At 38.1% G+C, this 27261-nt stretch overlaps 5 protein-coding genes across 12 annotated transcripts; 4 read left to right on the top strand and 1 right to left on the bottom strand.

Moving 5' to 3' along the window:
• Positions 1-895: 895 nt before the first annotated feature.
• LOC145658959 (claudin-3-like) lies at positions 896-4014 on the top strand. Its single transcript, XM_081719085.1, has one exon. It carries the CDS (start codon positions 1254-1256, stop codon positions 1911-1913), a length of 660 nt encoding a protein of 219 aa, XP_081575211.1. The 5' UTR covers positions 896-1253; the 3' UTR covers positions 1914-4014.
• Positions 4015-4055: 41 nt separating this feature from the next.
• On the top strand, positions 4056-5755 carry cldn3c (claudin 3c). The gene has a single exon (XM_081719088.1). The coding sequence runs from the start codon at positions 4201-4203 to the stop codon at positions 4840-4842; it is 642 nt and encodes a 213-aa protein (XP_081575214.1). The 5' UTR covers positions 4056-4200; the 3' UTR covers positions 4843-5755.
• A 7858-nt stretch (positions 5756-13613) lies between these two features.
• Positions 13614-18729, top strand: abhd11 (abhydrolase domain containing 11). 2 transcript variants are annotated; one of them, XM_027004091.2, is made up of 6 exons: positions 13614-13846; positions 14433-14568; positions 14892-15065; positions 15204-15374; positions 15617-15798; positions 16212-18729. In XM_027004091.2, the coding sequence occupies exons 1-6, from the start codon at positions 13704-13706 to the stop codon at positions 16345-16347; spliced, it is 942 nt and encodes a 313-aa protein (XP_026859892.1). In that variant the 5' UTR covers positions 13614-13703; the 3' UTR covers positions 16348-18729. The 2 variants fall into 2 exon arrangements, with proteins under 2 accessions (XP_026859892.1, XP_081575282.1); XM_081719156.1 differs by lacking the exon at positions 15204-15374.
• bicdl2l (bicaudal-D-related protein 2-like) lies at positions 18361-22474 on the bottom strand. The gene is made up of 6 exons (XM_027004079.3): positions 21615-22474; positions 20862-20984; positions 20486-20641; positions 20201-20283; positions 19916-20036; positions 18361-19356 (listed from the first exon to the last, which is right to left on the bottom strand). The coding sequence occupies exons 1-6, from the start codon at positions 21951-21953 to the stop codon at positions 19030-19032; spliced, it is 1149 nt and encodes a 382-aa protein (XP_026859880.2). The 5' UTR covers positions 21954-22474; the 3' UTR covers positions 18361-19029.
• phkg1b (phosphorylase kinase, gamma 1b (muscle)) lies at positions 21736-27197 on the top strand. Of its 7 annotated transcripts, none has more exons than XM_027004042.3 (11): positions 21736-21841; positions 23026-23070; positions 23427-23538; positions 23704-23882; positions 24215-24269; positions 24846-24911; positions 25177-25340; positions 25519-25609; positions 25992-26145; positions 26300-26425; positions 26657-27197. In XM_027004042.3, exons 3-11 carry the CDS (start codon positions 23456-23458, stop codon positions 26921-26923), a joined length of 1185 nt encoding a protein of 394 aa, XP_026859843.1. In that variant the 5' UTR covers positions 21736-21841; positions 23026-23070; positions 23427-23455; the 3' UTR covers positions 26924-27197. The 7 variants fall into 7 exon arrangements, with proteins under 7 accessions (XP_026859843.1, XP_026859869.1, XP_081575281.1 ...); XM_027004033.3 differs by lacking the exon at positions 21736-21841 and adding an exon at positions 22693-22920; XM_027004068.3 differs by lacking the exon at positions 23427-23538.
• Positions 27198-27261: the final 64 nt, after the last annotated feature.

Raw genomic sequence — 27261 nt, 5'->3', positions numbered from 1 at the left:
CATAATGCTCTCTTTTCACCCCCTATTGTTTTGGACTTTCTCTCAAAGAACAATGCAAACCGATGATTTGATTACAGCTACCATTATATCATTATTCAAGCAATTAAAATAAATTTGTAGTATACCGGGCCTAAATGTTATCAGTCTTTGTACATTTGTAATTAGTTTATAGTTAAAAAGGTGGAGAAAATATCAGAGATCAAAAGTTAACATAAAAATAAGTATTTTCTTGCCTTTCTCTACTATGTCAGGAAATATTTCCTTTTTATTAACTGTTTCTATAGGTTTACGGCTTAAAATAAATTTTCCTGTTAATTGTTAGTGATAAAACCATGTATTTTATATACATTTTTATCATGTAGTTTTGATAGGTCTATTGAAATTTAAAAATAATTTTTAATCCCTATAATTGTAGCACGATCTATAGTAAATTGTCTACAATTTATATTTTATTGCTTTATTAAAAAGTCGCATAAAGCATAGCATGCATGTCATACTACTAATAATACATTCATTATACTCTATGCTTTTATAGTCTATTACAACATTTTTTACTCTATCCCTAATTACAGACTGATAGACTCATACTTCTAAGTGGAGAAACTATAACCTTTTATATTATAGGTCAAACAAACAAAGTAACCTATGAGACATATTTTTAAGTTGTCTGTGTAATTTTTAAGTCCCAAAGGTGTGTGCCAAGTGATTTCAACTGGGCAGTGTTTATACACTGCAAAGGCTGCTGTCAGTAATTTACCATAATAAGTCTTGTTTTCTAAACATATCAAAAGCCATTCTGCAAGCTAACCATTAACATCATTTACCAGGCCCAGTGTTGGCATATCATTATTCTTCAGTTAGTTTCAATAAAAAGCCTTCGTTAAAATTGTACAAAAAACAGGTAACTGTGAGATCAGCACTGAAGAAGGTCAGCCAATACCAGGACTTTACCTTATCATCTGATAACAGATTGTAGGAAGGTCAGCCTTCATTTCTTTAAACATTATAAAGATTACAGAGGGCAGTTCCACTGAGCCAGAACACGCCACCTCATTTTAAAAACGCCATAACAGCAACTTCATGCATGCTCCCAGAAATACTTCTATACTCACCTGCACAACTCGAGACTAGATTTCTGGAAGTGTTTGAGACAGGATTTTTTCTTTGTCTTCTTTTCTAAAGATTTTTCCTAACACATTCAAGAGTAGATAATTGTGATTAGTGCTTAAACTTTGCCAGAGAAACAAGGAACTATGGCAGCACTAGGTCTTGAGATACTGGGAATAACCCTCTCGGCTCTCGGCTGGATTCTCAGCATTGTGTGCTGTGCCCTTCCCATGTGGAGAGTGACTGCATTCATTGGAATCAACATCATCACAGCTCAGGTTTTCTGGGAGGGCATCTGGATGAGCTGTGTGGTGCAGAGCACTGGACAGATGCAATGTAAGGTCTACGACTCCATGCTGGCTCTCCCTCAGGACCTGCAGGCAGCTCGAGCTCTTACAGTAGTTGCTATTGTCCTAGGTGTCCTTGCACTTCTAGTCTCAATTGTGGGTGCCAAGTGTACCAACTGCATTGAGGATGAGGCGAACAAAGCCCGTGTGATGATTGCTTCTGGCGTTGCCTTCATCACTGCTGCGATCACCCAACTTATTCCGGTCTCCTGGTCAGCCAACTCTGTAGTTTTGGAATTCTACAGTCCAGTTGTGCCAGAGTCTCAGAAGATGGAGATTGGAGCCTCCCTGTACCTGGGCTGGGCTGCTGCGGCCATGCTCCTGGTAGGAGGCTCCATTTTGTGCTGCAGTTGTCCACCTAAAGAAAGGGAAATGAAGTACGCTCCCCCAAATCGTATGACTTATTCCACCAACCGTTCAGTGGCTCCTAGCTCATACAACAGGAAAGATTATGTTTGAGGACATCACAGCTGCATTTTAACAATATTCAGGATACTTTGCTGTCTTGGGTGAAACGGCTACGTGAGTTAAAGAGACCCAACTTGGAAATATTTTACCTGGAGTGTAGTTATTATGTGAGTTCTTGTAGGCCAAACATTCTAACAGCACAGCCATCGTGAATGACTCGAAAATAAGCAATTATTTCTATTTTTATGGCATTCTTTTTATATAGTATTATTTTGAATGTTAATATTCATACTGCTTAAGATACTGCCTTAGCAAATAACTCTGTATAAAATAAGAAACATAGTACATGAGTGGTAGAATTAAGCTTAGCATTTTTAAATCTGTTCACTCACATGTTTAATGTTTCAAACTGAAGGCATACAAGAAGTTTTGATTAGTTAGTTTTGTTGGACTTGCTTGATCAGGCACTTGTCATTACCACTGTGATCTAATGTAAAAATGGATGTCTTCTAATACGTTAAATGTCATTATTCATTTATAAAATTATTTAATTTGCAATCAAGCAAATATAATTTAGCATATTCTAGAAGTTTTAATCTTGATTAAATCATAATAATTTTCCATATTTAAAATGTATATCATGCAAACAGGTTTACCAGCTTGTTTGGTAGTCAATTACAGTAAATGTATTTTCTATACTTATGCATGTTTTGATTCATAAATGGCCAGTTGCCAACAGCGTTGTTCCAAAACTTAAAATTTTTATAAAATGAAATTTGTGTCAAATTTGTAAAATACAGTATGTAAAAGAAAAGACTAAATGTTTATGGTGTTCTTAGGCACCTGTTAACCTACGCCTCTAAACTAGTCTATAGTAATGTAAACAAACACTGATGTTTGAAAACATTATACCGCATCAAGAATTTTCAAATAGCTATATTTATTAACTATTTCCAACTATTGATTATGTTTAAAAAAATCACTGCTTGCCTGAATAATAGTTAGATGTTCCACAGCACTACTGGAACAATGTTGAACATATAAGGCAAAAATATTTTTAGTAAATATCTCTGTATTGGTATTAACACCAAAATCTCATCACAGCTATGATGTATAGTTGAGTAATACACCATAATGGTGTGGGGCTGCTTGGTTGTACAGGGCCTGGACATTGTTCAATAATTTTGGGACTAATATATTCCAAGTTGCACCTGTGTGTGATTTAAATCTCAAAATAAAAAATGTAACATGGTACGTAATGTTGAACATGTAAAAAATATATATATTTAAAAATTCTTTTAAAAAATCAATTAAATATCAATTGCTGGCATTTGACATGTAAGCTTTTGTTGGTATTTCAAGTCTTAACCCCATATTGATTTTGTGTATAATCATGAAAAGAGGAACTGTTTCCTGAAAGCACAGTCATCATAAACAATAGAGATAGTGTTCAGTGTGATACTTGTGCTACAGTGATCTTTGTGTTATGTGCTTCTGGGAACCGATGATGACTTAACACTTGTGCACCACTTGTGAATGTGAGTGGGGGATTTCCTACACCTGTATCTTTAATATTTGCTTTCCTACCCATGTATCTTTAATATTTATTTTGTCTATTTTTAACATAATATTCCATAAATTATTTTTGGAGCAACAGCTCTTTTTCCTCAAGAAAAGTGGTTGGTTTATCTCTAAGCGGTTGGTTTATCTTACATATAACCTCAGTAGAATTATAATGTTTTTCATAATGTTTATACAACACATTATATGTTTTATCACACACACACACACACACACACGCACACACACACACACACACACACACACACACACACACACACACACACACACACACACACAGAACCATAGTATTTTCTTTATTCCCATTTTTACTCTGACTGTTACACCTGGAAACACAAGTTACTAATTTGTTTGGTTAGAATACACCTTTCCTTCCCAGCTCTGTGTGCAGAAGCTAAGTCTCTTTGTCTTTGTCCTGGGTGAACAGCATTGGTCTGAGTCCTCATTGTGCTTTCTTGCTGCAGGGTGGCTCAGGGAGGCAGGTGTCATTTTGTATAGGACACCTGCAGCCTTCTGCCCTTCTGTTTCATGATGTCATCTGGAGGTCCTCCTCCCTCTCCTCCCTCATCTGTTGCACTGGGAATATAAAGGGAGCTTGTTTCCACAGCAGCATCACCATATCAAAGAGCTACTTAGAGAGTGCATATAGCAGTCTTCTGGCAAAATAGAAAACATTTGTATACAGAGATTCTAACTTGTCAGTTTTTTCAGTCTACCCTTGCTTTTTTCTGGACAAAAGCACCTATAAGGAGAAACTATGTCAATGGGAATGGAGATTGGGGGCATTGGCCTTGGTGTGTTAGGCTGGATCATTGCTATTGTCACCTGTGCTCTGCCTATGTGGAGGGTCACAGCTTTTATTGGAGCTAACATTGTTACAGCTCAGATCATATGGGAGGGCATCTGGATGACCTGTGTAGTTCAGAGCACTGGACAGATGCAGTGTAAGATCTATGATTCCTTACTGGCTCTCTCCCAGGACCTGCAGGCAGCCCGGGCCATGAGTGTGATCTCTGTTATCCTGGGTGTGCTAGCTTTGTTAATCTCCATCATGGGTGCAAAGTGCACCAACTGCATTGATGATGAAGCATCGAAGGCTAAAGTCATGATAATCTCTGGGGTATTCTTCATCATCTCTGGTATGCTCACGTTAATCCCTGTATCCTGGACTATATCCGTCATCATCCAAGATTTCTACAATCCCATGTTGATCTCAGCTCAGCGTAGAGAGCTGGGAGCATCGCTCTACTTAGGCTTTGCAGCTGCTGGGCTTCTCATCATTGGAGGAGCCATGCTGTGCTGCACCTGCCCCCCAAAGGAAAGAAGGTACAAGCCCCCCAAAATGGCCTACTCTGCTCCACGCTCTATCAGTGGCTATGACAAGAAGGACTATGTTTGAAATGGATGAAAAATAGAAGTTAAGACTTTATCATCCTAAGGATGACGAAGATGCCTCTGAAAAGACTCCGAGATGAAGGAAGTCATTGTTCTGTCAATATTTGCTTTGTGTTGTATTTGCTGTGTGTTTTTGGAGTTGGTTTTATGGGTGTGCCTGTCCAGAATTTGCAATGGGAAGTAAAAAAGTTGTTAGTCTTCTAAAAAATGTAATTAATTATATTGAGTTGTTGCTATTATGACTGAGTAAAACATTTTATTATTTTTATTGTTACATTACATAGATAAGTCTTTTTTCTTGGTTTGTTTAGGAAATAATATATATTTTTAAAAAGTACAGCACTACAACTAATGTTTTGAAATACGGTATGTGGTGAAGTAAAAGTTTCACCAAGCTTTGTCCCCTAATTCATGTGAAGCAAAAAGGAAGAGCTACTCTTTTACATCTATTTGCTTATGAAAATATGAACAGGGACAGAAGCTGAAAATGTAAAGGCTTTGCCTAGACCCTTCTTAACTCCTCTTTTATTCCTTTTTAAAGGGTCTCAATGGACTTGGTTGCACTGTATTTAAATGTACACATGTTTATGTCTCAATTATCATGTAAAGTTTCTGCAAGTGTAACTGTTCTTGCCATTTTACATTAAGGAGTACAGACTGTGATTAATTTATTCCCTTTGGTTTATTCCCTTTTAGAATTTAACAGAAAACAAATTCCATACTGAATACATACCAGTCAGTAGAGTATACCAAGGTTCAAAAACTGTATGGCATAGTTGGTGGTAGGTGATAGAACAATTTGTTTGTGTGTGTGTGTGTGTGTGTGTGTGTGTGTGTGTGTGTGTGTGTGTGTGTGTGTGTGGGGTGAGAGAGAGAGAGAGAGAGAGAGAGAGAGAGAGAGAGAGAGAGAGAGAGACTGACTGACTATTGAATAGATCAGTTTTTTTTCATTGAAGTAAATAAAGAATGTTGTATCACAGGTCAGAATATGGATATTTAAAAAAATTAACTATGTACTTGACTACTTAAATTAGTGCTGGCTACACTGAATTACACAAAATGTAATTTTCCATGATCAGAAACCTATAGAACTTTTGGAGGCTTACGTTGTGCATTCATATTTTATTGTTCATATTTCAGGGAGTAAATAATAGGATCTTGATTATTCAGGATATAATTCATTTTTATGTGATTCTGAGGTCATTTATGCTTGTCTCTTAAATTCTGTTGTTCATAGTAACAGAAAGGAACACACCTTTCTAAAGCACAGTCACCATAGAGACAATACAACTGGGACCAATGCTGTGTTTGTTGCTTCTTCAAGAAGCAACCACTTTAAATGGAAAATTGATCTGTTTGTAGAACTATAAAGTTTAATCTACATCTACTTCATAATTCATTACCATTAGTCCATGTCAATTAATCACTGAAGTGTACAATGAAATTATTTTGTAAAGCAGAGATCTAAGCAAAGAATTTCTACATAAAAATCTCCATAACCAGCAGAAGATTCTTAGTATCAGGCATAATTAGACAGTTTGGTTTCTGTGATTAGCTTGTTACAAAGGTCATTTTGGCAATGTATCTCAACAATACACAATACTTAGCAATAAATGAAAGTCTTAAATGGTTCGAGAGAACTATTGAACTAACAGATGTGGAGGTGTAATGTTTAGTAGGCTGAGAAGGTGGGGTAGAGGGGGTGGAAGTAAAGGTCAGCACTAATCAGGGAAACCGTTTAGATAATGAAAGTCAAACCTTAACATTATGTCCATTATTTAGTTCCTATTTGTCGCTCATGCAATTATCCAAGTGTGACATTTAAACTTCTCATGTTTGTTCCAATGGCTTGCCTTCACTTTGCTTTCCTGTTAGATCTATAGCTTACTGCATCATTTTTGAGTATCCATGGAGATTTTAATAGAAGCTATCCTGACATCTCTTGAGTAATGCATATAATTAGAAAGCTGCCCTCTGAGTGTACATTTACATTTAGACCATTTAGCAGACATTACATTACATTACATTTACGGTATTTAGCAGACACTGTTATCCAGAGCGACTTACAAAAGTGCTTTGTTGTTTACTCATAGAATATATCCAAGTACAGTATAGTATGTTAGAATCAAACATACCAATGAACTGGAATACTGTAGAATACAGGGATGAATGCTGATACCTAGAAGTAGAAAATACATAAGGTCTATCTTAAACAGTGATAAGTGCTATAAACAATAAGTGCTATAGTTTGTTAAACAACATAAACAATACCCTACAATAAGTATTAATTTAATCAATATGGGAGCAGTGTCAGTTGTCCTTTATTCTGCAAATAGATGGGTCTTCAGTCTGTGTTTGAAGACTGCAAGGGACTCTGCTGTCTGGACAGCAAGTGGGAGTTCATTCCGCCATCTTGGAGCCAGGACAGAAAATAGTCTCGATGCTTGTCGTCCATGAGACCTGAAGCAAGGTATTTCAAGCCAAGCCACACTTGAGGTTTGAAGTACTTGAGGTACGGATCAGGTTTTGACCATTGACCTCACGTATGAAGGGGCTGGTCCATTTTTGGCTTTGTAGGCAAGGATCAAGGTTTTAAATCTGATGCGTGCAGCTACAGGGAGCCAATGAAGGGAGTGCAGCAGTGGAGTAACGTGTGTGAACTTCGGAAGATTGAAGACCAGTCGTGCTGCTGCATTCTGGACAAGTTGTAGAGGTTTGATGGCTTTTAGAGGAAGACCAGCAAGTAGTAAGTTGCAGTAGTCTAGCTTTGAGATGACAAGAGACTGCACAAGAGACTGCACAAGCACAAGTCTAGAACATTGCTAGCTTTGTGAGTCGGAGGAGAGTGGTTGAGGGTGATGTCAACAGCAGAAGGATGCAGGAGGAATGCAGCTTGTCTGATGGAAGGTTGAAGTCTCCAAGGAGAATGAGTGGATTTCCATCAATGGGGAATTGACTCAGGAGGATGTCAAGCTCATCAATGAAGTGATCTAGAGAACCTGGAGAGCGGTAGATGACAATAATATGAAGTTTGGTGGGGAAAGACACTGTAATGGCATGAAATTCAAAAGAGGAGATGAAAACAGTAGAGAAGGAAAGTGGAGTGAAACGTCACTCTCGAGACAATAGTAAACCTGTGCTGCCAACCCTGCCAAGACGCCTCGGAGAATGCGTAAATGAAAAGACAGAAGACAGGGCAGCTGGTGTGGCTGAGTTCTCAGGGGTGATCCATGTTTCTGTTAGAGCCAGGAAATGTAGAGAGTGGAGGGATGCTAGTGCTGAGATGAAGTCAGCCTTCTAGACAGCAGATTGGCAATTCCAGAGCCCTCCTGCCACCACGATCTGTGATGGTGCCTAACATTGTGAGTAGGTGAGGTTGCTGAGATTGCGATGTCTATGATGATAGTGTTGAGGAGATCTGTGGGATATGTGGACAGGAATTGTGAAACACATTTCAGATGCTTGATTTGTGGATGTATGAGATGAAAGATTGAGATAATATAAAAGGTACTTAGATGAGTTTGTGAAGTCCGGTAGATGAGATGTAGATGAACTGATTGAGAGCAAAAACAAAGCCTTCCTAGATGTTGATTAGTCATCCGAATTTAAGTCAGTTCAATAAGTGCTGAGCCCGCCCCTCAATTCACACCTAAGGCCAGGGCGAAACTACATCCATAGTGAGTAATTACAGCTAATAAGCAACTAACACCTAGGTTTAGACAACAAGCCTTGAATTGAACAGAATCTAAGGCAAAAGTAAGTAAACTCAGAGCCTACCTTAACCAACCAGAGGATAATCCAATGAGAAAAACCAAAGCAAAGTGTAAAGATACATTTGAGGGGCTTTACTGCATATCCACAATAAGAGAGAAGTGGGCCAAATAAAACCACTTGGGAACTTTCTTGAGTAAACAATTTTAAACCAAGATACATGTCATTAATGCTAGTAAATAAAACCTTAGTGTTTTAATTTAAAGAGTAAAATTACAAGGACAAAAACACACTGAGGAATGAAGCAGATCAACTCAGTCACCAGCTAAGCATAGATCCAGCACCACATAGTTGGGAGTTTAACCCCGCCCATGTTCCCAAGAGAGACTTTACCCAAAATGGTAGTAGGAAAGTCTGCAGGTTAGAATTTCTAACAAATGAGTCAAAGTAGGCTGAGAATAATCGGGGGGGGTTATTAAGTCATATATCATAAAAGGTGTGCTACATTTCTATATATTTTCATTTGTGAAATCTCATCCTGAAACTACATAGCATATGTTGAATCTACATTGTCTGTAGTAAGCTCTTTATGTTATGCAGTTTGTGGGAGGGGAGTGGCGCAAGTGTACAGTTGAACAATTATCAATTGTCAAAGCCCTTAGATTGTCAAAGCCCTTAGATTTACTCCTAGTAATTAGATACTGTCTACCTGTGAACAGTTATTTGTATTACTTATAGTAATAATTTTATTTATACTATTTAATTTATATAATTAATGTTGTTTATACTAAATATCTTTGTTTGCACTATTCTATTTTACAGGTTTATATCTTATTGCTGTATTTATATTGATTTCTGTATGGAGTCTGATCACATGTGAGACTATTCTGGATTATCATTATGAATACAAGACAACAGCACACAGAGAAATAGGTCATGTGCACAAAAGTGGACCTATTAGCCAATGTACTTATTCTATGGATAAGCCACAACTTTATTGCAACATGTGTCACAGATGATGCGTGTATTATCCCTCAGAGGTAGGTAGATAATAAAAATTTAATTAAAATCAAAATTAAATAACAATAACATTTGCAACTTATTATAAAGACTGACAACAGAAAATACACAAAATATGTAGTACATATTGCAGCTACATTAAAACAAATTAATATAAATATTCTCAACAACATTTAATTGTCATTTAGAGTTTTACACAGTCTATAAAACTCTAAAGGATTACTAATGTAAATAATGTTACCCCACTATTAACTCTTTTATGTATAACATAATAGTGGATACTTCCACCTTTTAAACTACTGTGCCATTTTAAATGCCCCATAATTTCATTCTTGGTAGTAATCTCATTCATCTTTCAGCTAATGTTGTAAACTGAGCTGAAATGTGGACAAAACCACAGGCTTGTACTCAGCTTCTTCGTCAGATCTACCTTTGACACTCCCAGCAAAGTGTGCCAGTGTTATGGTGCTGAAAAGAGTGCAAGCCTTTATCACATTCTGCCTAAATGCCAGACCACCATGTCATGATGTCATGGACATGAAAGGATCAAGACTATTCTCTTTCCTGGCTCCCAGATGGTGTAACAAACTTCCACTGGCTGTCCAGACAGCACAGTTCCTTGCACTCTTCAAACACGGACTGAAGACCTATTTGTGGAATTTTTAAACAACCACAGATCCTGCTCTTGCTCTTATTTACATTTATGGTACTTAGCTGACACTTTTATCCAAAGCAACTTACAATTATGACTGAGTATAACTTGAGCAATTGAGGGTTAAGGGCCTTGCATAGGGGCACAACAGTTGCAACATGGCAGTGGCAGGGTTAAAACTAGCAACCTTCTGATTATAAGTCAAGCACCTTAACCACTGAGCTACCACAGCCCACTGCCCAAACTCTAGTACTTGTTGTAGGGCATTGTTTATTGCACTTATAGAGCTTATATGTGTTTTGCACTTCTAGGCATCAGCATTGAGCCCTTTATTTCAACAGCATTCATGTTCAATGGTATCCTGGACTCTAACTTACTGGATAAGAGTGTCTGCCAAATGCTGTAAATGTAGAATGAGCACATGTGTTGGAAAAATCAAGTTCTGCAAAAGCTAGTGGGTTTTGTGGAGACAAGCATGGTGGAAAAATGGTCCAGCTCTCACAAAAATTCCTTGTCAAACAAAGACTGGAAAATGCTGGGATTTATGTGGAGGGAATTCTAGCTTCAACAAACAAATACAAGAGGTAAGCATAGACAGATTTAATGTCGCAACAGAATTAGTGTCCTAAAAAAATCACCACATCATCACTATGGATAGACACAATGGCATGGTCTGTAGTGCTCAGAACAGTTTGAGCTCAGCATCATGTGAATGTCCATGAAAGGACACAAGGTCTCAGAGGTGTAATGCACACTTGGGTAATACAACTGTTTAAACATGAATGGAATATGTAGTGTATTGATTATTGGTACCTATATGTTTATACTGTGTGCAGGATTTCAAACAGGACTTCACTGTCACCTTGGAAAGTGATAGTGTTTGTTTTTGTAGGTTGGTCAAATCTATCTATCTATCTATCTATCTATCTATCTATCTATCTATCTATCTATCTGTCTGTCTGTCTGTCTGTCTGTCTGTCTGTCTGTCTGTCTGTCTATCTATCTATCTATCTATCTATCTATCTATCTATCTATCTATCTATCTATCTATCTATGTGCATTGGTGTTTGTGTTGGTCTTGTGATGGATGAACATGAATGCATGAATGGATCAGTGCTGCTGAAGGCCAGGACAAATTTAATAAAGCATAATAAAGTATATCCAACCCAATTTACTTCATTTCACCTAACAAAATCTCTTCCACTTGATAATGTCTGTGTTCCTTCCTAAGAACAACATGGTAGGTTACCATGGAGAATACCACTAGTATACACAAATGGTCAAAGTACAACATGTAGCCTAACTGATTACTCCCCCTGCTAATAATCTTAAGAGTTTAATTTTAAAACACAAAAGGTCAGTAGTGGAAAATAACTGATTTCATTCACTTAGGTTCTACTCTTAGGTTTCCTATATGGTTTCTTATAACTACAACTATGGAACTGATCAGCAAAACTGTATAGCAAAAGTGCTTTTACTTTTTATGAACATATTTCTTGCTGTAAGGTTATTTGAAAATTCCTATTTGCTATTACACTAATTCAGGTGAATGAGCAATGATATAGTAATGACAACCAGTAAATGAGTAATGAGTAGTGCAGGCAAGGAAAAACATCCTGTCGCCATACACATCTCATTAGATACTGCGTTATCTGCTTTGCATTATGAAAACTTGGGGACGTGTTTATGACTTGGCGTGTAATTAATGTGTGCCTGTTTTACTTCCTGTTTTATATTTTATACGGAACATTATATATATATATATACACACACACACACACACACACACACACACACACACACACACACACACACACACACACACACACTTTTGTTTTTAGTTGCCTTTAATAGTAGCCTGTTCGCTTGTCCGTTTTTGACAATGACGTGACTTTGCGTTTTCTTTTGACCCCCTTTGCCCATTTACTTTAAAACGTTGATAAACTGTCCTGGGCACCTAGTAAAGTGATCGGAACGAGACTTGCGTCACATGACCGATACTGCAACGTGCGGTCGCTTATTTGCCTACTTTATTATGCTACAGGCTTAATGATGTCACGCTGAAATTCATTCACCATACTTTAAGGCGCTTACACAGCAGTGCTCGCTCCAAATAGGCTAGATCTAGATGACTTATAAAACAGCAGTCTTGGCGCAAGGAATCAGGCGTAGGCTGTGTGAGATTGGGGAACATTTCCAGCATTTGGCAGAAGACGTGTTAGGGTTGGTAAAATAACTCTTGAAAGCTTAGAGATTGTGAACACATTTCTACTGTCTTACTTTCTTTGTGGGCTACCGAGGCACATTTTGCCTGCTGCCACCTTATTTAACCACGTTTAAAAAAAACCAGCTTCACAGTATTCATGTTTGTTAATTTCTAGACACTTTGCGTTCCTCATTTCCCTCCCTTCTCACCATAGTTACACTGTGTATTCGCTGCTCTGTGGCCAATGCAGTGTCACCTATGGCGGCAAGCATGGAGGAGGACGTGGTCTCGCTAACTCCCTCCTTTCTCTCAAGTCATACGTCAACAAATTGCAGTTAAGCTGACACACTACACAATGACGCCTGATATTAAATCACCTGTAATGACTGCACAATGCCGAGAGGCAGGGAAGGGGAATTTGTTGACCGTTAACTTCAAAAGACTGTGTGACAAAACTATCTCAAATTTAACAACTAGATTTTGTAACCTACATACTTGAGCTCATTGCTAGCCAACACATCATCTAGCTATTAAATTAGAAGATTCCACGTGTTGATCTCCTTTAACAACAAACAAACAAAAAACATTTATTGAACAAAAAAAAGGAACAATGAGAAAATTCCATGAATTGATGCAATAACAACGCAATGACCGACGTGCGAAAATGAGCTAAAAAAAAAAGGGGGGGGGGGGGGGGAGTTAGAGGTTCAGTGGGAGTAAAACGCCACCCATCGGTCAGTAGTTGGCTTGGGAGAGAGTAGAATCAAAATGTACATGACACTTAGTCTACATATTGGCGTGACAAACTAGTTTACTGGACGATCAAACAAGATGCGTAAATGTAACACCACTTATGTAGAGAAATATACCTACTTTTACTTTTGTCTGTCAAAACTGTACGAGACTATAAGGTCTTTGTGGTCTCTGGCGCCACTTTGTGGTTATGTGGATGATAAATACGTGAACTGGCTAAAATGTGACAGGCAGCAAATTAAATTTGATCGATTGTATCTGGTCCTTCAGTGTCAAGTTATTTTCTTGTTGTCTATTCATTGATAATGGGCTTACTGGCTAATTAAGTTACGGTATTTAGTATTTAAGTATTTTTCATTTTATAAGATTCATTTTATACGCACGACGTCATGACGTATACATCAGCTGGACCATAGCGTCATATTCTCTGCGTTTAGTTGAACGTCACGACCTTTGAAATCATAAACTGGAGTCAAATGAACGATTATCTCTGGTTAAGGTAGTCCAGGTGTGAAATACTACTATGAGCGTCCTGTGTCGTATGTTTACGAAAGGTCTATTTTGTGGACAACCGCAGTGGTTGTCAGTAGGTGGATCTCAATATTTTTGTAGCGGAGCATCTCGACTGGATTGTGTTCGGCGTGACAGCGCTGCTAACTCTACCAGGTGTTGACACATTTCATGGTCAGGGCTGTTGTAAAGGGTCATGGGCTTTCACAGTGGAAGTGAGCCTTTGCTTGCGCTATGTGCCTGCTGCAGTTTGATGTTGTTTGCTTTAAATACACTAACGATATTTTAAGGGGCATACGTGAATTGAGAGGTTCAGCGCTTGTATGTCTAGCCCTTGCTGTCTATTTGCTGAGAACTGAATACATGAGCTTGCTAGCTAGCTACCTAGTCAGCTAACGATAGACTCAGTGTGGCATTTAGCTAGTATTAGATGTTTAGCTAGCGTATCTAGGTAGTTTGCTATCTAGCATACTAGCTTACTTCAAGTTCAACCGTGTCGTTACCACAACACCTTAGTTCACAGATATGTATTCTAATTTTATAATCAGGTTATGCCTCTCTGTATGCACCCATATAACACAAAATGATAGTTATCTTTATTAGACATTTTAAGATGACTATAGTCATCAGGTTTGTAACAGCTAAGCTAGTTTATATCCATATTAGTCTCAAATCTATATTGAGTAAACCCTCACAAATTTAATCAAAATATTCACTGTATACACTGTATATTCTTCCCCAGTCCTGTAAGCTTGACATATGACGTGTTTGACGGGAAAGGGGACAGCACACCTCTCGTTTTTCTACATGGCTTATTCGGGAGCAAATCAAACTTTCACTCTATAGCTAAATCTCTAGTTCAGCGGACAGGCCGGAAGGTATGGGAGATTTGTATATATTTTTTAATGGGTTTAAACATTTATAATGGTTTTATAGAATCAAAATTAAGGTGCTAGTACCATCCTGAGATGTGCATTATTTTTGGGGATAAGTTGAGATGAGGTGTGTACTAGATTTGATGTGCATTGTTGTCATAATGGGTAATTATAGCCACCCAACCTAAAATTCATTTTAATATTTCTTTACATTGTACCATTCATTCATTTACTTTGTATGTTGAGTAACCACTGATATAGAGGAATATCTGTGTAGTAGCTAACTGTATCTTTGCAAGTGTCCTAACTATACTTTGTCTAGTCAGGTGCTGACAGTAGATGCTCGTAACCATGGCAAGAGCATGCATACCCCAGTTTTGACGTATGAGGCAATGACCAATGACCTGACGCATCTGCTTGGCCAGTTGCGCATTGGAAAATGTATCCTAATTGGGCATAGCATGGGGGGCAAAGTTGCTATGGCTACAGCTTTGTCACAGGTATTACCAGTTGTGATTGTGCTGTTATTTTAAATAAGAGTATTGTTTGTTTATTACTTGAACATATGTTCATGTCAGTGTCTGGAAAATAAGCACTAGCTTCTGTTGTCCATGGTTTTACTACTCTCTCAATTATAGCCCAGTTTGGTGGAGCGACTCGTAGTGGTAGACATTAGTCCTGCACCAACATCAGTTCGCACCAATTTCCGTGCCTATATTGAGGCTATGAAGGAGGTGAAAATAGCCACTGACATTCCACGCTCTACAGCACGCAGACTAGCTGAAGATCAGCTCAGAAAGCAAGTTAAAGTAAGCATTCTAAATTGGATACAGTAAATACAGTAAACCCTTTTCTTTCATACCGATTGCCAATTAAATTCTCACTTTCAACTGATTAAGATTGTTGGGTTGCAGTTATGAAATCAAATTTTTGTGTCAATCAGAACATATTTAGGTAAAAGCTTTAAAATAACTTGCGTAGTTCAGACTTTCGCATATTTGTGTTAACAAAAATGGTGTTTATTTTGCTGCTTTCTTTGGTTTGCACACAGGAGCATTCAGTCCGACAGTTTCTCCTCACTAATCTTGTGGAGCAGAATGGACATTATGCCTGGAGAGTCAATTTAGAAGCTATATCAAACCACATGGATGACATTATGGGTTTCCCTGAGTTTAACACCACCTATGAAGGACCCACCCTCTTCCTGGGTGGCAGTAGCTCAGCTTACATTAGGTAACAGAAAATGTTTTGGAAGTAGAGACTTTTTAGTTGGTTCTTGAAAAGTGAGATTGCCACATTATCCAATTCCCTCTCTGTAATATAAAATAACATTTCTACTTCCAAAATGTTCTATAAAAACTGTATAAAATGTCTGACTCACCTTTCCTGATTTTGTAGCCTGGAATTCTATTAATATACTTACATTTTCCCATGTTTATTCACATCCTACTCTGATTAGTGAAAATTAACTATAAGAATGTGTAGCTGTGTGGTTTTGCAGTCATAGTAACATGCAAAGATAACTACATTTGTTGTAAACCCATTTTGACCACACAAAATTTCTTTAAGTTGTCTTGGGTCTTTTTCTGTCTTGTGTTCTGTGTATGTTAATATGTACATCTTCCTTTCTCATTGTTTCACTCAAGCTCTGAAGATTACCCTGAGATCCAGCGTCTCTTTCCATGTGCAGATATCCAGTACATCCCTGATGCCAGTCACTGGATTCATGCTGACAAGCCTCTGGACTTCATAAGCTCCATTATCAGATTCCTGCAGAGCTAGTACCCAGGCCAACTCAGACAGGTGGGTTCAGTGGTATATGGACATTGTGAAGTCCATAAGGCATGGACCAAACACATTGTTTTTTAAAATTAGACCCTGACCATCAAATGCAGAACTTGATCTTTTGTTAGTATAGTTATTTGGAGTTACAGATGTGTTAACATGATATTTATTTTTAGATTTACAGTATGCACTTTCTCAAGATTCACTGACACTGAATACCTTGGTTTCTCTCTAAAACAGTTATCAATTTCATACATATAAATTACATTTCAGGGCTCTGCTTTGCCCACAGCATTGTTTTGCATAATGGAAACCATTGTAGTGGAACAATTGTGATCATTCTGAACTTGATGACCCTCTGCCTTGTTTATCGTGAGGTTGGCTCTGTAGGCAGGTGCACACTTGCATTCTTGCAGCATTCTGTGGAAGATGTACAATTTCTTTGTTCTAATAGTAAGTCCAAAGATTCCTATGCAGCAGGGACCTGGTGTTTCTGGCACTGTTTTTGAGCATGCATGTACCTCTCATTGTCATACAAAAGTTAATTTTATAAGATGTAACAAAAATATATTATTTCAATAGACACACTGCTCCATAAAAATAGCATTTTGTTTTTCAAAGCATCAGGTGATTTTCTCCTGAGTAGACATCACTTATTAACTTCAAGAAATATACAAGCTGTACAAATAAGTTATGTCCTGCATCGTTGTGAGTTGGTTTTTCATAGGTTTAATAAGAGTTTATAGAGGTATCTGGTGTGTGTTTTCCTGTTTGTTTGTATATTCATGTGAGTGGCATGTAGGACTGTGTTGTGATGTGTGTTTAACCAAAAACTGAGTAAATAAATAACCTTATATTCTATGATGCTGCCAGGTACATGCTAAAAAGCACCATTTGTCAGGTTCAGTAGGCTTGTCTTATGTGGCCACCTTTTGTTAACTGTGGATGTGTGTCAGTATTTTGTGACTGAATGGTATTTTGTATTATTATACTGAACATATGACATACTACTATTGGATAATGATCAGAATAATATATTTATATCTTACAACTGTGATGTCTATGCTATATGTTTGTGTATGTTTGAAAGTCAATTAGGTTTATAAAACATGCTGCAGAATTAAACTCCAAATGCAAGAGGGTATTTAACTGATCTGCTCAACCGCATAATAGCTGTATATATTGCTTGTGTTAGAAATATGAGTAGCTTGTAGTACATACACTGCCAGTGGTCCTTGTTATGAGGATAAACTGTGTTGCAAGAGGGAATGGGTGTGAACATGCACATGTTAATATGTATTTTTTAGAAATTATCTTTCTAAAACTGAAGTTTACTTTTATCAGCTAATATTCAGTTACCAGCAATGCAAATGCATTGTCTTATGTTTGTCTTGTCAGAGGGGTATTGATGAATTGGCCCTTTCTGGTCAAAGCAAAGTCTGAAAAATTTGCTTGGGGTTTTAGAGAATGGTTTACTTTGGTATGTTTCCAAGGCTGCGGACCACTTCATAAAGCAGGTTTAATTGAATGTCTTTTGTCCTGCTATGATTGAATACCACAAATTTTAATTTCAAAACCTAATGTGTAATAAATAGGATGGTTTTCTAGTCATCTAATTTCTGAAATTAGGTGACTGAAAAATTGTATAGTTTGTTCAGAATTTTATAAACCAGAGCTCATGTATGACTGTACATTAAATGTGGTAAATCTTGTTTTGGCAGTTCTCAAAATATTCCTGTGTCTTTGCTTTGGCATCAATGAAAGTCTTGTCATTTACATAGTTTATCTTGTTGGCTAATTTAAAGTGTTCTTTGGTTTTTTTTGTAGCCTTTAAATAAATAGAAATAGATAGATGTCAATATATGGACAGTTAAAATGACTATTTAATATACATTACTTTCAGTACTTTATAATGTATTTATCTACCACAATAAAACATTACATTCTTACAGCTGTGCACGATCTCAATAAAGGGTTTTTTGTTTGTGATAAAACACAGACAATATATACTGGTGTTCTGTTGTAGGATTAGTTTAATTTTTTATAATTCTGAGGACCATAGACTGAACAACAATTTAGTTTTAACAGATTTCTGGTTGGTAATACTAATGTAAAGAAACTAAACCAGTAGTATTGTTAGGTGAGATGTGGTGCACAGATACTCATCAATCAGCTGTATGTTGTGCCAAGCATTTAACATGCAAAGTGTTCCTCTCTTCAAGTAAAGTCTATCTGTTAGGTTATGTGTTGTCACGTGTTATTTCACAAAACTTGGTCAACTAAAGTTTCTGTGGATGTATTTCTCTTGCATGCAAGCTGGGTTCTGTATATAGATATCCAACTAAATAAATGTTCAAGTTTTATGATCAGAAAACCTGACTGTTGGTGTCAGTTTGTCTTTAATCAAGGGTTATGTGTATTTATACTTCATAAAAGGTTTTGATATGGGTCTTCATGTTTGTCTACACAAAAAAGTTCATCATACTTCAACAACATATTTTTCAAAAAAAAAATTCTAGTTTGCAACTAGTGTAATTTCTTTGGAATGGTGCCAATCAGTGCAAGGAAATACATAATTACATGAACTGCATAAAAAAAAAAACAAGAAATTAATGACATGACCTCTTTTTTTATAGTAATCAAACATACTGTAATAAAAAGTGGGAACAATCTTAAAGCTCAGGTCAGAGAAATTGTTTGAAAACTGTCCTCACTGATGCTGCCTGGAGTCTGAGACCCACTGGGGCTGCTGCTCACTGACTGGTTAAAGGTATCCGAGGATGGCCGAAGAGTGCGCCCTCGTCGCAATCGTTCTTTCCAGCGCTGGACCACTGGTGTATTGGGGGACTGGAAGGCTGTAGTGGATGCTCGGCTGGGGGATGGTGATTGGACAGGGCTATATTGTTTGGAGCGCCGGAGTGCACTGAAACCTTTGGGCTTCTTCTGGGCTTGTTCTGCTTGCTGCTGACTCAACACATGGTGGTGAAGGATGGTCTGCACATCATCCTGTTAAAAATGCATGTAATTAGAGTACCAATTATATTCATTGGCATGAACCTGGTTAGAATTAGATATTAAGCAATTATTGCCCCTGAGAGACTGAAAGAGGGGCAGTTATATTTTCATTACTATCCCAATTAGCTGGAGAAGTTACCAGAACATAACTATGCTTATTGTATCTTGTGTTTTAAGGAACAGTGTTCGAAGCTGAGCACAGTCCAGATGGCCATTCTGACTCCAGGCTCTAAAATCCTGCAGTGACACAGCTAGTGCTACCAGCTGCTTCACACCATTTCAGTTAACAGCATACATTAATCCTAGTCTGTTTTATCTGATTTGTGGAATCAAATCAACATTTTTGTGAGATGTTTTTTTATGATGTTTACAATTTATAAAGTTTATAATTAGAATGTGATGCAATTAGGTGGGTATAATATTCTAGTCTAGATATTCTGTCGCAGGTCTAATGTGTTTATGGTTTATAAAAAAACAAACCTATACAATACAGTGCAGACTTGTATTCAGTATTACTAGGTTCTAGAGCACCTTATCAGGTTAAACCCACCTTCCACGCCTCCAGCTCAATGGCCATATCCAGCCTACTCTGCACAGCCTCTAGTAACTGGTTGTTCAATAACATCAGTTCTGTCTTACTTTTCAGAAGCTCTGATTCCATAGCTTTTTTCCTATCAGAAACATTTACATTGACAACACTTAACAGAGGAATACAGAGAATGACATTCATCAAGAATTCATTTAGTTCTTTTCAGAAAGACCACTTCATATGTAGTTACATCTATTTGCATTTTGTATTACATTGCATTTACTCACTCCAAAAATATGGACTTACTTTGCAAGAGCATCATCTCTGTCCCGGAGAGCTTGTTGTAATACCACTCCATCATCTTCCACTTTCCCATCTTTGTTTTTTCTCTGTGAATGATTAGTGTTTTATTAAGATTTCTTTCTGATTCATTACATTATTTTGTAATGAAAAAAATTAAAAAGCAGGCTAAATTTTCATAAGATTCACTTAAATTGATCCCAATTCTGTTCAAATGGACCGGTTTCACCAAAAGCAAGCATGGAGGTTTGCAGAGATGTATTCAACTGAACTGGTGAGTGTGAGACTCACATGAGCTGTGTGGTTGAAGGCGAGCGTGCGTGCTACATTCTGCAGCTGGAGCAGTGCAGCATCAATTGGACTGTCCTGAGAGACAGGCTCTGCTGCTGGCTCCAGATCAGTCAGAGGCAACAGCAGCTTCACTATAGACTGAATCTCCTCCGCTACCTATTGATTAGTGGAGATAATTACTGAACAAATTCAGTGTACAAAAATAATCCTGAACTTTGGCTAAGTTGCTAAAGAATGGCACAGTCATGAAAAGCTTCAAAATATACTCTTGAATAAAATGCAGCTGCCTTTATTTGATGCATCTTGAATAAAAATACATTTGTCAGCACAGGCTGAAAAAAAAACTGACGGCATGAAGATGTCCAGCTTATCTCACCCGTTCTCTCTGCTGACTCCAGGCCAGGCCATCCTGACTCTGTTCTTGCAGTCTATCCACTTGGGCCTTTATCTTCAGACTCCTACGTCGGGAGAGCTCCACCTCCCGACGCATCTGCTTCAACTGCAGGTGCAGAGAATGAGTCAAGAACACACAGGCTACACCCACTCATTCATATGCATCCAGTGCTGCCATATGGTGAGCTATATATTCCAAAACAAATTCACATTTCAGACTACTAATATGGGAGTATAGCCATAAACATTTACTTAAATACAAACAGATAGCAACACAGAACATAAAGCGAGGGTCTTCTGGGCATAGCTAAATGCTAAAAATAGTGATTCCTTATTAAAGGTGCGTTCGTTTAGAATCAGGCTTAACCCATGTAATTACAGGGCAAATACCCACGCATGCAAATCCAGATTCCACAAGTGGAATCTGGTCATTCCAGTACAGTATTTCATACTTCTTGAGAGAACTTATAGGTTAATTGCTTGCATAGAGAGGTATAATAAATATATACATAAAAAATAAAATGTTATGATTGTCCTATGTCCCACAAAAACAAGGCTGTTCCAGTGTAATTACAATTGTTATTTTGTGGCGCGGGGCCATACAATCTCTGTAGTATCGAAATCACAGATTCTCAATTGTTTTACACAAGAAATAAACCCTATTTCAGATCTGCTTATGGTCTTTCAATATTTGTTTGTGAATGCAAAACCAGGCCTGAACTTAATATTCTCTCACCGTGTCTGACACAGGACTGGACACTCGTCTGCGGAGTGGACTCCCACTCCTGAGCAGGTCTGGCAAGACTTCATGTAGATATGACTGGATGGGTTTATTTAAAGATGGGCCTGGACTGGAGTTAAGAGTCAACCGCTCTATTCCATCAGCTTGATCTGTCACAATGGAGCTCTCACTCTCTTTGTCTGCTCGCAGATGCTCCTGTCTCTCATCCAACATGGACAGTGGTAAGCTCAAAGTGTTCCTGTTTGTATGCGGCAAGTTGTCTTCTTCCATAGGAGAAACACACCCTTGGTTTGGATCATCCTCACTCGTTATCTGCAATTGTATCTGTTCCATGGGGTGCGATGTCTTCACCAAGTCTTTGAAAGTTGTCCAGTTGTCTTGTGTGCTGTTGTAGAAAAAGAGTCAAATGTGAATCAGGGCCCTCCGCTGCCTTGTAGAAGCCCCAGTGGTAAAAACTGCGGAACTGAGACGTGTTGTTGAGAGGGTAGAAAGACAGAGGAGAACGCCTGCAAACTTGTTTTTCCTGCCTACTCAGAAATAGCAAGCTCAACTAGTGACGTCACAAAAACACACAGGCTGTGTCTCTAAAGCTTACGCTTTGGTTTTATTCCATAAGGCTGTCATAAATTAGACTGTAGCTAGGATACACATGCTCAAACACATTTATGAGACATAGAAGCACAGGATAATAAAAAGCCATATAACCAACACCAGATATTAACATGAAGCATTTGGCTCATTATATATTACTCTGTGAAAATGTCAAGTGAGTTTTTTTCCTATTTTGTGTCCTGTGAGAAGCCCACATGAACTATTCACTACTAGAGTACAGATAGCTCATCAGTTAAGGAACTCTACCAGTCAGAAAGTTGCTGGTTCAAGCCACACCGTTGCCATGTTACCACTGTGGGCCTCTGAGAAAAACCATTAACCCTCAATTGCTCGAATTGTACTCGGTGGCAGTTGTAGTCACTTTGTATAAAAACGTCTGCTAAATGTCAATAAATGAACAGCGTGTCTACATCGTTTTGGAAGTGTATGTTTTACGCAGTGCGACCAGAACGTGAGCTGAGTGAGGAATGTTATCCTTTTATTACTCCCAGTCTGTCTTGACACATGGGTACTGAATGTAAAGCTCTACGGGTGCCCCTGAAGGATACCCGTGCTCAAATAACATTGACACCTTATTTATAGCAAACTCTTCTCAGTGTACCCACGAAGCATTGAAGGGGTGTAAATGAACGACAAGTACAGATTTATAAACGTGGATTCTTTTTCTCTCTTTCTTTTTTGTGAAAAGGTGGGAACATTTTAGCAGCAGTGACTGGGACAACAAATATTTGACCCGTACTGAATTAACTGTAAGAAGGTGTCGACGGTACTTCTCCTTTTTGTGTTCTGACAGCTCCTTCGGGAACAGAAACCGTAACAGAAGACGCGTTAGTTGTTGGTAAGTAATTTCTAGGTAAATGATAAGGTAACGTAGGCAGACAGTTGTTGCGACAACACTGATCGTAACTTTTCCCTTTATTTTTTTAGAGAGAGATTTACCGCCGCTCGACCGGTAAACTTATTTCAAAAACGGACAGCAGATGCTTTTAACATTGTAACAAGCTATTCTATAAACAAAATGGCGATCGCTGAGAGTGTGCACTATAGAAACTGAAAGAATAATTTCTGAAGAATAATTCCTCCCCCCACCCCCCCCACCCCCCGCGAATTAGCGACTGCCAATTCGCAACAGCCACTGCTAACAAACTCTGGGAGCACACTGTGTCCTAAAACGGACTGGATTTCTTTCCACAGTAAATTCAGTCCTGATCTGAGAGATCACAATGACTAAAGAGGAGGATATTCCAGACTGGGTGGGTGGACAAGAGTTCTACAATAAATATGAACCCAAAGAGATCCTAGGAAGGTAAATGTTTAAGGCACGGGATTTCAAAAGAGGAACAGGGTTGCCCTCCTTCAATCACATACTACTTGAATTGTGAGAGGAAAATGAATGTAACATGCTGTGACATGCTTTATCAATGTTGATTAATATTAATAAAAATATTAATTACTTTGTCTTTTGTTTCAGAGGGGTAAGCAGTGTGGTTCGTCGCTGTGTGGACAAGCAAACCAACCAGGAATATGCAGTAAAGATCATAGATATCACACCATCAGATAAAATGACTCCCCAGGAGATAGAAGAGATTCGAGAGGCTACTGTAAAAGAGATTGACATCCTTCGGAAAGTCTCCGGACAAAAGAACATAAGTATGCCATCCTAGACTGCACAGAGCAAATTAAGAAATGTATCCAGAGCCCCAGCTAACATATTATCCCAGATACCAGTGCTAGATTATCCAGGAGATTATGTCTCTTAAATCTGTTACCTTTTCCTCCACCTGTTAAAATTTTATAAATGATTAAACTTTTGATCCTAAATGATAAATTGTCCTTAAATAATATTAATATTGGAACATTACAATACATTATGTGGCTATCAAAATCAATTATGTATGCCTTCTAAAAAGAAAAACAAACACAAAAAAAACCATATACAGAAGGAATTGTACTGAGGGTTTGCCCTATTTCTTTCCTCACAGTACAACTGCAAGACTGCTTTGAGTCAAATGCCTTCTTCTTTTTAGTTTTTGACCTGTGAGTATGACTGTGTTGTCTTTCTCTCTCTTAGCATGTTTGCTGTCATTCCACTTCAGTTTAGAATGTCCACTAGGTTTTGTACTTAGCTATATTAAACATTGTTGTATTCAAATGTTTTTTGCAGTAGATACCCTTGAGCATGCTTATAAGAGCTTAGCTGTTCTAATTGCACAGAAAGGTGCTGACTCCAAGAACAAAACTGCAGAGAAAGCAAAGCCTTTGGTTATAAAGATAAGTGGCTAAAAAAAAATTTCTCCTTCACTCTCTAGTACACACAGAGCACATGGTCTTCCCAACATTCACTTGTCCTGATCCACAAATAGTACAAACAAATCTAGTTGCAGTTTCTTAGGAAAGGTTCCCCCTTATAATTCCTTCCAGTGTAATCATATCCACTAGGAATCCCTTCACATGACATCCTCTCTATCATGTCAAGCATACCAATGAGAGCAGCTGATGTCACCACAGTAAAACAAAAAGGCAGATATGAAACATTTGAAAACTTATGTTGTTTATATGGCCATTTTTCTTAGCTGATCACACTAATGGTAAATCTCTTCCACTCTTTGACAGAATGAAGAGGGGAGAATTATTTGATTACCTCACAGAGAAAGTGACTCTGAATGAGAAAGAGACACGGTCAGATATCTCTACCAATTTGCAATATGTGAATTAAATTACATACTTATTTAAAGAATTAAGCCACATATCTTTCTGAAAATAGTCATATAATTTGATCAGTTTTAAGAGGTTACCATATATGTTTGCCATAAGCAAAATATTTTCAATTAACATAGCCCCATTTTTCATTATCCAGCAATGGTTAAAGTTATTGTTATCATCTGAGTAACTGAGTAAAAAAACCTGTGGAAGTCAGATAATTCTGATTTCTTGCTGTTGACAGGAAGATCATGCGTGCTCTGCTGGAAGTGGTGCAGTTCCTTCATGCCGAAAACATTGTACACAGGGACCTCAAGCCAGAGAATATCCTGCTGGATGATAACATGAACCTTAAGTTAACAGACTTTGGCTTCTCTGTCCAGATAGAACCTGGACAGAGGCTAAAAGGTGAATCTTTCTGATGATGTTTCAGCTAACATTTACATTCAACAACTAGTTGCCATTAGGCAAAGGGAAAGAATAATAGTGCATTTACTGGGATGGGGGGAAAAACACTGATTAGGTCCAGTGTGTAAGTATGTGGTTGATTTAAGGTTCATGCAGTTATGTCCTTGCTTCTCCTCAGAGGTTTATGGAACACCTGGTTATTTAGCTCCTGAAATCATTGAATGCTCTATGGACTCCTGTCACACTGGCTATGGATCTGCTGTTGACCTGTAAGTATATGATGCTATCATTTTATTCCTTTTGAAGCACCGCCTACTGACTCTAGCAGGGACATTTAACTCATTCGAGGCTGCAGTTTCTACAAATCTTGCTTTTTATGCCACCTGCTCTAATAAGGTAATTTTTTGGTTAATGTGGTACTGGTGATGTTATATCAGGTTTGACAGAAAAAGAGTGACTATTTGGCAGAGTGACTTACAGTTGTGAACTGGCAACATTCTGCTTACTAGTCCAGAACCTTAACCACTGAGCTTGCAGACCCAAATAAAGCATATAGAAATAAGTATTTGTACCTCACTGCAAAGCATACCTCTAAAGACATTTTTACAGGTCTTGCAGCCAATGTTTGATTGTCTCTGTGTCCTGTTTTAGCTGGAGTTCCGGGGTGATCTTTTACACTCTGCTGGCTGGATCCCCACCATTTTGGCACAGAAAGCAGATGCTGATGCTGCGAATGATTCTTGCTGGGAAATATGAATTCAGCTCTCCCGAGTGGGATGACCGTTCTGATACTGTCAAGGACCTGGTGTGCATCACTGGCCAATTTAACAGATCTGAATAACTGTTACAGTTATAAACTGTTAGAAACAGTTATAAACAGTAACATAGTTTGGGATGTAGCAGGTACTTCTGGTAATTAGGCTGACAGAAGCATGCCTTGTAATGCTGTGTTCCTGTAGATTTCCAGGTTACTGGTGGTGGACCCACAGAGGCGCTATACTGCTACAGAGGCCCTAAACCACCCTTTCTTCCAGCAGTATGAGGTTGCAGAGGTCCGCCACTTCAGTCCTTATAGGAAGTTCAAGGTACGAGGGACAGGAATTAACTTTTTACCTTCTACAGAAATGTGCTCTTACATTTTTTATACGTGTCCTACAAACAAAGTCAAATCCCAATTAACAATATGGTCAGTAAAAACAGCTCTTATCAATGGCACAAATGGCAAAAATGAGGCATCTCTAGCTTTAGTATATAAAAACATTGCAAAAGTATCTATATTTTAAATGTTTCTAAAATATGGCACCATGATTTTATAGGTTATCTGCCTGACTGTACTGGCTACCATGCGCATTTACTGCAGCTACCGCCGGGCCAAACCTGTAACTAAGGAAGTGATTCGCAGAGACCCTTACGCCATCAAACCACTACGGAAGATGATCGATGCCTGTGCCTTTAAGATCTACGGCCACTGGGTGAAGAAAGGGCAGACTCAGAACAGAGCAGCCCTGTTTGAAAATACTCCTAAATTCATCTTGCTGTCTATTGCAGCAGAGGAGAATGAAATAACCCTAAGGACTCCATAAGACAACCCTTACCTCTGGAGCCATTCAGGAAAACGAACTGACTATATTAACATCACGTCTATGTTAACACACAGAATGGCATGTAGCGCAGCTAGCAAAGGTGAAGTCAGAGTAATATGAACATATTTACAGTTCCAAAGGGATTTCACACATAAAGGGATTTTCCTAGGCTTAGTGAACTTAGTGAATGTGGTGCTTGGAACGGGTCTCTGAGCCACTGGGGAGCAGCAGCTCACAGAAAACTATAAACTATAAAGTGTTTCAAATAACAAAATATATGTACATGGTGTTTTTAATATATATTTCTATATATATTTAGAAAATCCATAGTAACCTAA

Source organism: Electrophorus electricus, chromosome 8 (assembly GCF_041902795.1).
Source record: "Electrophorus electricus isolate QZ-2024a chromosome 8, ASM4190279v1, whole genome shotgun sequence".
Lineage (NCBI taxonomy): Eukaryota > Metazoa > Chordata > Actinopteri > Gymnotiformes > Gymnotidae > Electrophorus > Electrophorus electricus.
The sequence above is the reverse complement of the archived record's forward strand: the minus strand, read 5'-3'. Positions and strand labels throughout refer to the sequence as shown.